Here is a 16,164-nt window from a genome sequence, read left to right as displayed (position 1 = left end):
TTGTTTTAACGTTCATTTAATTTTTATTTTCTAATGTTTTAGGTTTTGTGCATTGTTTTATTTATTGGTTCTATTATATTGGACAGTGCCCAGAGCCCCTCTTTGAGGTAAATGGGTGGTTTAGAAATATGAATTATAAATAAACAAATCCATGTTTATGTCCAGCTAAATGCTGGCGGAAAATTTAAATGCGTATTTTCACACAGTGTCAGGCATGAAACACCTGGTTCACATACAAAGGCTCAGTTAAGCTGTGATTTATTGCTAAAGGCCTGAGCACAGGAATCGTCAATACCTACTTAGAATTACATAAAAGTTAACAGCAGTCAAGGGGAGTGGGGCCTAGTTTTCTTGTGGCTACATAGAGATTCTAGGCTGATCTCTCCTTTCACTCTGCCCTAGGTTCTGCCATCCTTTTTCCTACACACTTTCCCCCTTCTCTAGAGTAATGCAGAAATTCGCTCAAACAAACCAAGAAATAAATCCTGACAGTGATGAAACAAACAAGGGCCGTTTTTAATTTGGAAAATCCCTCCCATTAATATATTTGTCTGCTGCTATAGGGAAGTTTGAAAGAGAAGGTGGGGGAAAGTCATCACTTGGCTAGGGAATAATATCCTGGATATTATGATTCTCCTGGTTTGAATGTACACCAAATATCACTTTCTATTTTTGGACATTCCCATGGAAAGCTAAACCTTTAGAGTAAGGGCGGGCAACTATGGCAACTTTACGACCTGTGGACTTCAAGTCCCAGAATTCCTGAGTCAGTATAGCGCAGAGGCCACCAAGGACCCCTCATTTCAGCCCTGAGCTACAAAGAAGAGGGAGTCAAGTTATTCTCCAAGGCATCTGAAGGCAGGACAAGGAGCAATGGATGGAAACTAACAAAGGAGAGAAGCAACCTAGAACTAAGGAGAAACTTCCTGACAGTTAGAACAATTAACCAGTGGAACAACCTGCCTCCAGAAGTGGTGAATGTTCCAACACTGGAAGTTTTTAAGAAGAGACTGGACAGCCATTTGTCTGCAATGGTGTAGGGTTTCCTGCCGGAGCAGGGGGTTGGACTAGATGACCTCCAAGGTCCCTTCCAACTTATTATTATTATTATTATTATTATTATTATTATTGTTGTTGTTGTTGTTGTTATTATTATTATTATATTAAATATTCTCTTTATCAAAACTGCAGTATCCAATAAATAGTGTAAGATGCATCCATTAGAAATACATTTGCTGGGCAAAATTCAGCTGGACAGGCCAAGTGAAATAAGTTCTCAAGCTGTTCCCATGAAAATTCTCAATATATCATTGAGGACCACGAGGCAGGTGAGATTTTTTACACTGAAACCATTTCTTCACTGCTATCTAGACTGTGACTCACCCGTCTTTCTTTATCCCCGTATTCTATGCCCAGTGTGTCCATGGCACGGACAATAGCTGCCAAGGATTGAATAGTGTTGCTATAGATCACAGGCTTGTACTGCTTCACGTCTTCTCCAGAAAAGCCATCTTCATGGATGATCCTTGGTAGGGAGAAAACAAAAGGCTTGGTTATAAATAAAATGGTTTTCCTGGGTGTCTTATATGAATGCCATGCAGAAACAGCCCCTCTGGTGTATATGGGGGTTCATAAATAAAATTATTTCATTATGAAGCAGCTAAGGGATGTGTGTGAATGTCCTGACTTTGCTAACATCCTCCTCCTCCACCACCTCATGCTCTACAGCACAGTTCCCCAACCTTTTGGGCACCAGGGACCGGTTCCATGGAGAGAGGTTTTTCCACGGACCGGAGGGTGCGAGGTTTTATGTATTGCCTGCATCCCATGGATGGGGCTTCGCTTGTTTGCGTGAACCGGTTGCTGGCATCCCACGGCCGGTGCCAGTCCACGGACTGGGGGTTGGGGAGCCCTACTCTACAGCTTCTCTTGCTTCTCTTGATTTTCCTGAAGCCAAGGGAGATACTACAAGGGAAGATCTATAGTGGGTATTTTTGAAAATAAATAAATAAATAAAAGAAGTATGAACAGCCACACACATTGCAGAAAACACAAATGCTACAGTTGCCCCATCCACCATTTGCAATGATCCACTGGGGAAAAAATTCAGAAGCAACCCTTAAGCCCTCGTCACCCGAAGAGATTGGTGGTTCCCTTTTAGTCAGGTTGTTTATTTATTTACAGGATGTATATGGCTCCCTAGGAGCATGGCGACTTGGGTGGGTGGAACGCTGGGCAGGAGGTGAGCAAGCCCACGTTGAGAACGAGAGCTGCTGTGGGGCGGGATTGAGCTCCTATCCTTCACTCCAGCTCCTGCTGGGGACATGAAAGGAGCCCCCAGCTGGGCATCCCTAGGGCGACGGTGACACCACCAGCTAATCCTTTCAACCCGGAAGCGCTGCCTATCTCATAAAACAAACATGTCAAACAAGGCCTGGGGGCCGGATGCGGCCTGGGAAGTGGTTCCATGTGGCCCACAAAGCCATCCTGGAAACAGTGAGGGAACAGACACCACTGCCTTGGCCCTGGCCCAGGCCAGCCGGGAGCCAATGTACAATTTTGTGGTGGCCATCTATACTGAAACGTATTCAGTCTTAGCTCCACAAGGCTGTCTGGAAACAGCTTGGTGCTGCAGGTGCTTGAGGGCCAGGCTGGGCATTTGACCTCTGCTGCCCAGGGCTCCGGGCAGCCCACGCCACCATCCAGCCCCCTCCGCATGGCCTGAGAGGAACAGTGAGGCTCCTCCAGTGGACCATGCCTTGGCACTTGCCCTGGTCTCATCCCCTTCTGCCAGAGACCCTCAGATCTGTCCCACTCCTGCCCAGGTACCCTTGACGCGAACAATGTAGAGCTGGCCATGCCCACCCAGTAGGCCACACCCACTCTGTCCATGCCCACCAGTAGGCTGCACCCACCCTGGCCACCACCCCCCCGAGGGCAACCGCAATAGTGATACGGCCCTCAATGAAATTGAGTTTGACACCCCTGTCATAAACAATAACTCTGGTACATCGTAGGATTCGGGCTAGCTCCATGAGAGCAACCTTCTCTAAGACTTTTATTTTTTATTATTAAAAAAAATTTATTTTCCATTTATCCAACATAGTTATACAACAAAATTCACTTTACAAAATAAAATAAATTCATAATCATAACCATAACCATAGATGCCGCTTGCTCGTTCCCCCCAAGCTGCATCCACCCTCCCTAATCACCTTCTCTAAGACTTGTGCCAACTGCAGACCCCCAATTTCTCAACCATCGGGATTCCCCAGCTGGCTGCAGAAACATCTGCACTGCCCTCATTAGGGATGCTCTCCCCTGGACATTCGGAAAGGCCAACTGGCCAACTGTGGAGAAAGTGGGCAGGGACAATTATGCCCCGTCTCTGCTCTTTCTTGCTGTGTTGTTTATCTCTCTTTCTCCTGCTTCTCCTTGCCTCCTCAGGGCTTCTGCTCCTCCTCTGCCCAACCCTTAGGGGAAATTAGCAGCTAAAGGAGAGAGGTAATAAGCATCGATAAACAATCAGTGGGCTTCAAATCTCCGGAAATGTTTGCCAACTTTTCTCCAGAGGATCTCTGAGAATTCATAACAGTGGAAGATGGACAGAAAGCAGAGTTGGCATCAAAGGCGTCCAATATAGAAGTAAAAACAAAGGCTGAGCTCCTGGTTAGGAATTCCTTGGAAAAAAATGCCCATAAATGATTAAGAGGTATTATCTCTCCCCTTTGGTACATAAAACTAGGAACAAAAAAAAAAAAAAAAAGAGGGAGGGGGAAGAAAGGGAGAAAACAGAGGAAGAGGAAGGAAGAGGAGGAGGTGGAAAGGAAGGAAAGGAAGGAAAAGAAGGAGGGAGATGAGAAGAAGGAGGAAAGAAAGAAAGAAAGAAAGAAAGAAAGAAAGAAAGAAAGAGAAGGAAGGAAGGAAGGAAGGAAGGAAGGAAGGAAGGAAGGAAGGAAGGAAGGAAGGAAGGAAGGAAGAAGGAAATGGGAAGAAAAAGGAAGAAAGGAGATGGGAAGAAGAAGGAGAAGGAGAAGGAGAAGAAGAGGAGGAGGAGGAGGAGGAGGAGGAGGAGGAGGAAAGGAAGGAAGGAAGGAAGGAAGGAAGGAAGGAAGGAAGGAAGGAAGGAAGGAAATCTTACAGTTGTTCCAGAAAGGAATTTTTTAAAGGCAAAAGCCCTTTGGACTTTCACTAATCTATTTAAGTGTGCTGTGGGAATCCAGCTATGAATTCAGCATGGTTTCTTGCTAGTGAGAGGAATAAGACTGCCAGTGACGCAACTCTCTCTTAGCCGTGAGCAGATTGTCATACACTGTAACAGCTTTGGATGGCAATAGACCTATTTATTATTAGCATTGTCCAGAAAAGATCTCAAATGTATGATTCCCAAAAACACGACTATCCACTTTCTAGTCCTTGGACACCAAGATCTGCAAGAAATGCACATTTTGAAGAGGCCATTCTGTTGGATATATGAAAGAAAGACACATTTTTATTACTCACAAATTCTGGAAGAAATATTTGCTTTTTAGAAAAGCAGAGAAATGCCCCTTTGAGTTTTCTGAACTGTCTTAAAATGCTTCTATCCTTCATGCACATATCATGACAAAATTGTTGACTTACTCCCTCCCTCCCTTCCTTCCTTCCTTGTAAGCAGGGTACTCAATCATATGGTTTAATTAATTTGTTTTATCAGTTATTCAGTTCTGTATGTATTGTGTTTACATCAATTTGCACTTTAAAAAAGTAATTCAATTCTGCATTAGCTATAATCTGTATATGTATGTGTGTCTTTATAATGCACAAATGCACATACTTCTAACAGGCTTTTTGCTGTGTATGTTTGCCATCCAAATCATTTCTTCCAATTCTTTAGCCCAATTTTTAATTTCCCGTGTGACGTCTGAGTGAAGGCGGGAAACATTGGGCAGAGCTGATTAACTCAGGGGTATTTACAAAACCGAAAACAGAGCAAAGATCCTCTTTCTACCCTCATGCCAACCTTGCAAAAATGAGAAAAAAAACATGGTGCTGAGCAGAAAAGTGTGATTGTCCCTTGCGATAAACCAGGCAAACACTTGTGTTCCTTTTTACGGCTTGCAAACACCCTAAGAGGGTCCAGTCCAGAAGTTTGCTTTGGCTTGGGGGCAAATTGTGTTGTTAAATCGCACTTCAGCTTCTTCGGCCTTATTTTCCATTTTGTTTTAAAACAAAACAAAACAGCAAAAAAAGCCACCGGATTTGGTCAGGTGAAGTGAGTAGTAACAGCCAGTGGGAATTGTGCCACTAAAACTGATCCACAATTCTCATTTAGAGGAGTAAACAGATGGATTGCAGGAGGCAATCACATGCTGGTACAAACACAGGGTGGTGTCTGGGCCTGCAACCGTTCCAGGGGGAATGAAGCAAAACAAATCAATGCTCAGGCGTTGGGGAGAGGAGAAGAAGGAGGAGACAGGGGCACCCAAGTCTGTGAGGTTTGACCATGAAGTGCATATTAAAGTATGTGGGGTCCTTGGTGCTCTCTGAGCTTGGTGGTTTTCTTGCAGGTTTCATTATCAAACAAGGTAACATCATCAGTGCTAGAAGGGAATTGGGTTTACAGAGAGGAGGAGGAGGAGGAGGAGACGGAGAAGGAGGAGACTGTATGGTCCTTGGTGCTCTCTTGATTGTTTTCTTGCAGATGTTTCATTACCAAACTAGGTAACATGATCAGTGCTAGAATGGAGTGGAGAGGAGGGGGAGGGGAAGGAGGAGGAGAAGGAGAAGAAGGAGGAAGAGGAGGAGAATGAGGAGGAGGAGAGTGTGGGTTCCTTGGTGCTCTCTTGGTGGTTTTCTTGCAGATATTTCATTACCAAACTAGGTAACATCATCAGAGTTCACCCTGAGCTCCAAATATTCTCTTCTATCAATGTTAAGATTTACTTGACAATGTTCCCTTTCAATGAGTCTGCCATTTCCCTGGTTGGTCCCTTCCAGCTCCCATCATCCCCACCTCGTCTGTCACTTTGGAAGGAAACTGACCAACAGATCTCACTTCTCTTGGAGGCACCAAGGTTATTGAACAGGGTTTCGAATCTAACTCTCCAACTGTAGAGACAAAGATCTAATTTCCTGGATCTTCTGGCTTCTTCTCTTACTGAGCTCTTCCCTTTTCCTTTCTCCCTTTTCCGCTCCCTTTGTTTGTTTATATGCTTATTTAGTTGATGATGGACAAGTCTCTGCAGTCTTCTTGGGAAGGCTTTTTGGAAATGGTTTGCCATCGTCTTCATCACAATCTCTTTCTTTCCCAGCGTCATGAATAAAAGTGCCAGGGTGGTGTGGTGGTTAAGGTTAAGGTGGTGGTTAAGGCACCAAGCTAGAAACCAGGAGACCGTGAGTTCTAGCCCTACTTTAGGCCCCAAGCCAGCTGGATGACCTTGGCCCGGTCCCTCTCTCTCAGCTCTGGAAAGCAAACAGTGGCAACCCATTTCTTAAAAACCTTGTCAAGAAAACTTCAAGGTCTTGCCCTGGCAGTCTCCAGGACTCAACCCTTCCTTGAAGACACCAAACAAACAAAAGATATATATTTAATCATTTTCGCTTTCCATTGCACGAAAAAAAAGCCCAGAAATAATGTTTGGAAAAGCCCTAAGAGGCTTACTCAAGACTTTTATAGATGGTAAATCTTAGACTGCAGGTTGCTGCTATCAAATCTATGAGACCATTCTCTGATGGGAGTAATGTGTGAATTTATCTATTGCTTCAACTGCAAAGCCATTCCAGATGGTAGCCCTTTTATTTAATATCTTAGAGCCTGGAGGATAGCTGGATTGCAGTGATACAATCTCTTGACCTGTGAGGACAAATAAATGATTTTGCAAGGGAGCAAGGCGATATCGAGGCTTTCAGGCTGTGACATATTACACTATCGGGGATTTGGGAAAAGAGGAAAATCATAAACCAAAGGTTGCTATACTTCTCTTGTTTGTTTGATCAAACTCTCCCTCCACCATCATTGTTTCCACCTCAGCCCCTTCCCAGCTGCCTTGAGCCTCTGCAACGCCATATGTCAGGTGATGCTGCCTCAAGATGATCCAGCTGGGAAAAGAAGGCAGCTGACCGTTTTTGAAAACATATTGCTTGAACCTGTTCATGGTGTGTGCGTGTGTGTCAGTGATGGGAGGCAGTGTTGAACTGGGGGATTTTGGCATGCGATTCTCAGTTCTGGCTATGCATTACTGTGATACACTTAACTTTTAATAAAATTATACCTCTGTCAGCAAATGGAGCCAAAGATCATTTCTGTTTAGAGGTTGAAGTGGTGGCTGGTCTGACAGCCATGCAATATTCATTAATATTCTGCCTAATCCGGCTGCAGAAAGAGGAACAGTCACATCATATTGACATGAGTCCAATATCTAATCTTCCAATATCTGAGGGGTTGCCTCAAAGAAGAGGGGGTCAACCTCTTCTCCAAAGCACCAGAAGGCAGAACAAGAAACAAGGGATGGAAACTAATCGAGGAGAGAAGCAACCTGGAACTAAGGAGAAGCTTCCTAACTGTGAGGACAATTAACCAGAGGAACAGAAGTTGTGGGTGCTCCATCACTGGAGGTTTTAAAGAAGAGATCGGACAACTATTTGTCTGAAATCGTATAGGGTTTCCAGCCTGAGCAGGGGGTTGGACTAGAACAGTGATGGTGAACCTTTTAGAGACCGAGTGCCCAAACTGCAACCCAAAACCCACTTAGTATCGCCGGGTGTCGGGTGGGTGTGGCCCACTTGGCGGGTGCAGCTACAGTGGGCTTGGCAGACTGGGTGAGCATGGCCACTAGATGGGTGTGTCTGCAGTAGTCATGGCAGATTGGGTGGGCATGGCCGGGGTGGGCATGGGTGTTGCTTATGGGGAGGGACACCTGTGAGAGCCGGGCAGGGTTGGGGGAGATCCAGGGGGTTTCTGGCAGGTGGGATGGTAGGCTCCCCAATGGCAGCTCCAGGCTGGCTGGCCTTAGGTCAGTGATGGAGAACTTTTAGAGACCACATGTGCTGAGGCGATGGCGCGTGCCCACAGAGAGGGCTCCACGTGCCACCTCTGGCACCCATGCCATAGGTTCGCCACCACTGGACTAGAACAAAGGTCCCCAACTTTTCTTGATTGGCATCCTGAAAGGAAAGGGAAGGGCAGGCAACTGTACGTGAACGGGGCCATGAGCTGGCACGTGACACAAATGGGGCTGTGACACGTGTGTGATGCTTGCAGTGACGCTAGCATCTAGTGCAACCCTCGGGGTGATGCTAGCGTGAGTGTGGGGGTGAGCCTGCAGGCACCTGCCCTTCCCTTTCCTTCCAACCCCTCATGTGGCCCAGTGGACAACAGGCCACAGACTGGTTTGTGGGCCACAGCCCACAGGTTGGGGATTTCTGGACCAGGAGTCCTTCCAACTCTGTTACTCTGAGTCCACATTTCTGGAAGGCTTGTGTAGCAGGCCTCAAAGAGAGAAGGAAATTGGAGAAAGGAGATGCCACGTACCAGGGGAAGCCTGGAGGTCTTCTCAGATTTGAAAGCTGATCAGATCAAGGTGGGGGATGATGCCTTCAAAGCAAGCAAATATTAAAATACAGACAGCTGTTCCAGCCATGCTTTGCATGAATGTGGAAAGGGTTGCTGTCATAACAGAAATCAAAAGTCCTGATGTGCTCATTTGCATTCACGGTGTGCATGGCCAGACTGCCACAAGTGTTAAGAGCAGCCAGTACCAGTCTCTGCTCATTATTAGCTAATGGAGTAGAATATCTGAAGACTGGGGTGGGGGAAGACCCAGCTGGATCCTATTGTCTCTCAATACGCATTTTCCAAAAGAGAAACAAAGGAAGACCACATTCATTTGAGCAAGCAATGTTCTGATCAGAGAGTCTTTGTTAATGACTGGGCTATAAATGGCAAAAAAGGGCCCAGCTGCCTCTTCCAAAGCTCATAGGGTTGATCCCCTAAAAAGGTGGAAGAGATTCGGATAAATCAAGAACAGATTTAAAATACACTAAAGGATGAGATGCCCAACAGAAAAAAAAAAATAGAAGCCTTTTTAGCAATAGAACAGGGGAATCATTTTGACTTTGGTTGGAAACTGACCAAGGAGAGAAGCAACCTAGAACTAAGGAGAAATTTCCTCACTGTGGGAACAATTAACCAGTGGGACAGCTTGCCTCCAGAGGTTGTGCGTGCTTTCTCATTAGAGGTTTTCAAGAGAAGACTTGAACTATTGCTTAGCCCAGAAAATATAGATGATGGATTTGAGACAATAAAGGTTACTCTATTAGTAAGCTGTGATGTACTAGCATGAGAAATAGAACATGTTTAGGAAATAAAATAAGAATATATTTCAGTAAATAATATGTATATTTTAGATATCATAACCTTTGTGTAGTGAAATAAAGGAAATTTGGGTTACCAGAAATTTGAATATTATAGATATTAAAGGTTAAAATTGGAATACTGTAATTAAAAATTAAGAATTAGGTAAAACTTAAAAACAGGATATGGATATGTAGAAGCAAAAAAATAGATAGACAAATGCTTTAATTGAACTTGTTATGGTTAGAAATTTACTAGTTTAAGTATGTTATATCAAATGTTAAGGGAAATAGAGAAGGAATCTTTGATAACGTAATCTGAGATACGTACTAAACATTTGTTACTGAACTATTGATTACCCAGTCACCACGTTGCTTTCTAAATACTTGGATGTTAAACTGGAAAACTAATAAAATTTGTTATATATATAAAAAGAAGAGACTGGGCAGCCACTTGTCTGGAATAGTACAGGGTTTCTGCTTGAGCAGGAGGGGTGGTGGACTAGAAGACATCCAAGGTCCCTTCCAATTCTGTTGTTCTGTTCTGTTGACTTTGCTGAATAACCAAGCAATTGCTTTGATTCTGCCCAGCATCCTATTATCAGCCTTTGGATCGTGCCCTGGATGGTTCACCAGAGGCCAGAGGAGAAAGCTAATTCAGGATGGGTTGCAACCAAGGAGATCTGTGGCAACTTTTGTTAACTTTTCATACTCTCCAAAGATGTAGCAGTGTAAACAGTGGGAGTGCCACACCAACATATTTGGAGGGCCACAAGTTGGAGAAAGCTAGCCTTGAATATTATGAGTTGAGAACACCAGGAAAGCTCTGAAGCTGTTTAAAAGCTAGAAGCCCATCATTCTGACCCCACAAGGCAAAATTCCCCATCCCAAAATGCTGGATGCCATGAGGTTTAGTACAAATCCAGAACTTCATTTGCAACACACATTAATTATGATGTGTGGGGACAGAACTCACAATCGTGTCCTTTCCTGATGATGGACATATAAGGAACTGATGCATATGGAAGCCCATATATGCAGTTACTTTTCAATTTCTGACAGAAGTTGTGTGGACTGATCATGAAACAGCCATTAAATGAGAACAGCAGCTCACAGCAAAATACAAACATTGGTTAAACCCTTAACCAAGCCTTCTTCTGATTTTGACCGAGGACGCCATCCAGTAGATGTTCTCCAACTAAGTGTCAGTTGGAGAATGAAATACAGGAAATTTTCTTGGCACTATTACAGATGTGGTTTCCTACTGCCATCTGTCAGGATGTTATTTTTTTACTTCCTAATCTAGCTTAGAAGTCTGGTATTTTCAGCAGTGTTTCATCCAAGTACAAATCAGATTTAGCTACACTTATTTCTGGGGATCAGTCAATCTTCGTTTGATGCTGCCACCTAGCTTGGCTTGGAATGTCCCTAAAGTAAATTAATGCATGACTAGTGTGTCTAGTTTAATGAAAAGAAGGACTTGGGGGTGACATTACAGCAGTCTTCCAATAACTGAGGGGCTAAAAGAGAAGATGGGGTCAACCTATTCTCCAAAGCACTTGAAGGCAGGACAAGAAACAATGGATGGAAACTAATCAAGGAGAGAAACAACCTAGAACTAAGGAGAAAGTTCCTGAGAGTTAGAACAATCCATCAGTGGAACGGCTTGTCTCCAAAAATTGTGGGTGCTCCATCCCTGGAGGTTTTTAAAAAGAGACTAGACAGCCATTTGTCTGGAATGGTTTAGGGTCTCCTGCTTGAGGGGGTTGGAGTAGAAGACATCCAAGATCCCTTCCAGCTCTGTTATTTTGTTAAACATGAGCTATGTGGCACTCGAGGTCTTTGTAACTACTTGCTTTATACAGGTTGTAACATCAGGAGCTCTTTCATTTTCTTGGTTACATGTCTTCCAACAGCCATATTCCCTGGGGAGGAAATGGGAACTGAAAGATAAGCTATCTGGAGGTCTGCAGATTGGGAGAAGTTCACTGTAGACCTTCAAAGAAGAAGACAAGGTGGCATCACGTATTTACCAGCGTATCATATTTACCACCAGTCATTTTGTGTTACATCAGGTTTCTGATGCAACGTCAGCAGCAATCAAAGCTGTTTTGAACACCAAGCAGCCTCATCTGTTTTTCTCTTAGAATATCCTCTGAACTCATCAGAATCTTCCGTTCTCAGAGGGTGGAGAGAATTGTTCAACCAGGAGGAAAAAAAGGACAGGGTCTGCATGCCAAACAGCCACTTAGCACAGGGGTCCCCATCCCCTGGTTCGCCACGGCATGCCAGAAACTGGGTCGCATAAACAAGCAAAGCTCCACCCACGCAATGCAGGCAGCATGTGAAACCACGCCCCCACCGGTCCACGGGAAAAACTCCACGGACCCGGTCCCTGGTGCCCAAAAGATTGGGGGGGAGAGGCACTGACTTAGCAAACACTATATTAATGTTTGGATTGGTTTGCATTGTTTATGCTGCTCTCATGATTCCGATTAGTGGTTCAAAATTTTATTAGTTTTTTCAAAGCATAAAATTAAAAAATATATAAAGAAAAATGAAAATAAGGGAGGAAATGGGGAAGAGAGAAAAGTGTAGGGGGGGGGGGAAAGGAAAAAAAAACACCATTGCTTTTCGACCCCTTTTGGTGCAGTAGAATTAGGTAATAACATGAAACCTCAACTTTTTACTTTTATATAATAATAATAATATATACCAGACATGTTTATAATTCCGATTAAAAAAGGTTTGGGCTGGGCTCAAGAAAACAAAAGAGAGAAAAGAAAATCTTGACTCAAGTTGAAATTTCTCCAGAGATTCTTTTTTTAAAAAAATCTATTTTTTAAAAAAAAATTAGACAAAGGTATTAATTTAAGGACAGTTTGGGAAGCAAGTTGTCAGGCGTGGAAAACCAGACCAAATTAACTACTTTAATGCTCAATGTCTCTTTCACAGGAAGGTTCCCAGAGTGGCTGCTTGCCCGTGGGAAAGACCAGATGCTTACAGGTATTCAAAAAGGGTTCAGACCTTGCCCTCTTATGCTTACGTAATGACTCCAGACTAATTCCCCGTTTGACCCCTCCTCCCAACTAGGATGGTTACTCTCCAACACAAATAAAGCTTTTATCAGAGGTGATTTTATATAGCGTAATAGAAAACTCTAAAGGAAACTGCAAACACAAGCTATTTTGGATGAATTAAAGAGAAAAGAAGAATGAAAGAAACTTCCAGAGAAGGTAAGTATTTCTGAACAAATTAAGCTTTTATAACAACAGTTATCTGTGTTAACAATAAGAGAAATGGAAACAAAAATGATCTATGTGAGGCCGAAACCCTTTTGTGTTTGCAAACAAACCGGGGAAGTGGTTGGCATATAAATTACAAAAGGAGAGAAAAAAAGAAAGAAAATGATATTAATACTGCATAACAAAGCGACGTTATGAATGGATAGTATGGCTGTGCAAAAAGCACTTCATTAATATTCCAACTTATACAAAGGAAATGACATCTCTATGGAGAAAATAGGTGAACACCTAAAGAAACAAAATTTACTCAGGATTATACAGGAACAGAAACAGATTATGAATAGACTTAAAACAATGTGGTGCTATAAATAAGGTATTTCTGAAGCTATAAAAAGGATTTAACCAGGAAAAGTGCCTGGACTAGACACTTACCAGATTCTTATTATAAATATTTTGAGGATGAACTTTGACATCCTTTACAAAATAGGATGAATTCTATTTTACAGGGAGGAAAGACACCATACAGTTGGATAGGGGCCACAGATAGATAGATAGATAGATAGATAGATAGATAGATAGATAGATAGATAGATAGATAGATAGATAGATAAGCCTCTATTGCCATTTTTACTGTGGGCACAATGGCACACATAAAAAATGAAATTTAGTTTCTTGCTCTCAAACACAACACCCATTTAAACATACTATATACAACATATGTATAGACCTACACCCTTACATATAAGTAACATATAAATATTAATCACTGTCCATCATGAATACATAATGGAAGGAGGAAGTTTTAGAGTTCACAAGGTTAATACTGTATGGAACAAAAATTGTGACTGAATCTGGATGTTCTGCTACAGATACCACTAATAGTGGTATTAGTATTAATAGTACTAATAGGTAAAGAGGAATGAGATTTGACTTTAATAAGGAACTATAGGCAAATATCATTATTAAACAATGACTACAAGTTGTTTACAATGATTCTGGCTGATTGACTATTATTTTGCAAGAATTCATTTATGAGGATGTGGGTATTTGTAGTAGAAGGACAGACAGAGCCTGGGGAAAGAGTAAAGAGAGGACTCAGCCTGTAGTATTACATTGCCACAAGCGATTTATGTCAAACTCCTCTTGAATTTCATTGACTCTTATCTAGCATCAATTTAGTGCTGACAAGATTCTTATGTATAGGCACGAGCAATAAATCAGTTTCACTGGAACTTGTAGTGTGGTCCTAATTCTTTACACCTGACCTTATTTGCTGAAAATGTGGGGAAAAAATGGGAAATTGGTACATTGGCAGGTTTTCAGATCAATACTCAAAAGATGTTAACAAAAACACGAAGATAGAAGATCAGAACTGATGAGTAAAACAGATTTTAAGATTGAAAAGCAAGTAAAACATCTGGATATCACTACGAGAAATATGAATTGTATCTCATTTCAAAACAACTATGTTAAGGCATGGAATGAAGATTTTTTTTAAAAAAAAACATGTTAAGATGGGAGAAACTACAAACACCACTGCTGGGAGATAAAAACGAATGTCCAGCCTAGAATGATATTTTTGTTCTGGACAACACCTGTTTTGACAACCGATGCTCCATTTAAAGAGTGGCAAAAGGATATATTTATATTTATGCAAGTGAGGGAAAACAATGAATTAAATATAAAGCTTTACAAGATACAAAGGAAAGAGAAGGATTGGGTTTACCTGATTTGAAATTGTGTTTTGCAGCTTGCTGTTTGGTTTGGATGAAAGAGAGAGTATGGAAGGCTTTGGGAGATAGAAGGCTTTGGGAGATAGAAGGACATGACCTGACATTTGGGTGGCATGGATATTTGTGGTACGATAAAGTCAAGGTTAATGTGGATTTTAAAAACCATTATGTTAGACGTGCCATACTGAGACTATGGAATAGATACAAGTCAGGTTGTGCCCCAAAACATCTCTGTGGCTCTTAGCCAAAGAAACATTTTATTTTCAACTTATATACAACTTCTTTTGTATATCCTTTAGGAAATCCTTATCTGGGTCATTCTCTTGGCTTGTCATTTGTGTCTCTGCTTTAGCTGCTTTCTCTGCCTTATAATCCACCCCTTTTTGCATTATCCAGTATTTCTGCTTCTAATATTTTCTGCATCAGGCAAAATTTGTTTCACATCTGTCATTCCTTCATGAACATGCTGGGAAAGGTAGAAGGAAAAAGGGGAAGAAGATGTCCAGAGTTGGATTCAATCCAGAGATGGATTCAGTTACAGTGGCAATGAGTGGACCATTGGATTCCTTGAAAGAACAAGTTAGGGACTGTTCACCATGGAGATAATCTATCTAGCTGGCTGATAGGAATTGAAAACAACTTCATGGCACATAATTCATCAATTTGTTGAGAAGAATAAAGAAGTGGTTTGTGATTGTCTTTTCCCTTTCCTCCTTGCTCCCAACTTCTCAATCTAGGCCAGTGGTTCTCAACCTGTGGGCCGGGACCCCATTTGGGGTCAAACGACCATTTCACAGGGGTTGCCAAACGCAGTCCTCCATTTTTTTCCCTTTTTCCTTAGCTGTGCTACTCCCTTTTATTCTATTGGCTTTTGAAAGCCAATAGAATAGACTCTCTTGAATAGAGTCTAATTCTATTGGCTTTCAAAAGCCAATAGGAATTGTCCAGGCTGTCTCTGCCCTGCTGAGCCCGCCAAAAGTCCCATTCTGCAAACGGTGCTGCACCAGTTGAGTAGTCCTTGACTGACTACCGGTTGAGTAGTCCTCGACTTACGACCGGTTGGGGGTCGCGGCATTAAAAAGGTTGAGAACCACTGATCTAGGCCTTAGTTCTGCCTGACCTCCCTAACCACCCCCCCATTAAAACATTAACCAAATCTCACTCTGTTTAGCTTTTTGAGATAAGCCAAGATCAGTCAAGTGCTCTCACCAAGTGTCCACCGAAATAGAATTGAGCAAATTCACCTAGTACGAGAATTTGTCTTTTTCAGCAGAAATTAGTCACGGGGTCTGCCCTTGGAATGATCCCCTTCTCAGTGACAATCAATGGGGATATTTTCTTGCAGTGATGGATCTTTGTCCCTCCAACATAGTAAATATAAACAAAACTCTTCTCTTTAGTTACAGGAAGACTTCCGTAAAGGAATTAGTGTGGGAAAATTTAGGCACTAAGTGTCCAATCTGAAGAGCAATTGCTACATTTTTTTTTTACCAGTGAGGAAACCTCCCAGTTATTAACCTTGAGAATTGCATATGAAAAACATCACTTTTTAAAGTCAATCTCTCTGTTTAATCCGTTCAATAAGGGCCTGAACCCTTGAAAGCACAAACAGTGTTAAAAATAGGATCATAGTTGGGACTGAAAGGAAAAAGGTAATTCAGAGCATTGTGGATGTGACTGTTGAAATTCTTTAAACCAAAGGCATGTTTTCTCAGGATTGCACTGTATTGTACAATAGAGACAGTTTGGGCTAGTGGTGAAGGCTAGAAACCAGGAGACTGGGAATTTCAGTCCCACTTTAGGCATGAAAGCTGCCTAGGTGACTTTGGACCAATCACCAAGAGACAGAAATT

General features: G+C 42.4%; 1 protein-coding gene across 3 annotated transcripts in view; it reads right to left on the bottom strand.

Annotated features, from left to right (window-relative positions):
* The window catches only part of GNAO1 (G protein subunit alpha o1), a 100,653-nt gene that overhangs the window by 43,667 nt on the left and 40,822 nt on the right, over positions 1 to 16,164 (bottom strand). For all 3 annotated transcript variants that reach the window (XR_005557939.1, XM_039353820.1, XM_039353819.1), the window contains exon 3: positions 1,384 to 1,525. Coding sequence is in view for 2 of the 3 variants with exons in the window: in XM_039353820.1 (XP_039209754.1) it covers positions 1,384 to 1,525 (142 nt within the window). In the remaining variant the exon portion in view is untranslated. The remainder of the gene's footprint in view (positions 1 to 1,383; positions 1,526 to 16,164) is intronic.

The sequence above is a fragment of the Crotalus tigris genome, unplaced genomic scaffold, assembly GCF_016545835.1.
Source record: "Crotalus tigris isolate CLP2741 ecotype Arizona unplaced genomic scaffold, ASM1654583v1 scf7180000018525.42219311030:4301911, whole genome shotgun sequence".
NCBI classification, from domain to species: Eukaryota; Metazoa; Chordata; class Lepidosauria; order Squamata; family Viperidae; genus Crotalus; species Crotalus tigris.
Note: the sequence above shows the minus strand (reverse complement) of the source record. Positions and strands in the feature narration are given on the sequence as shown.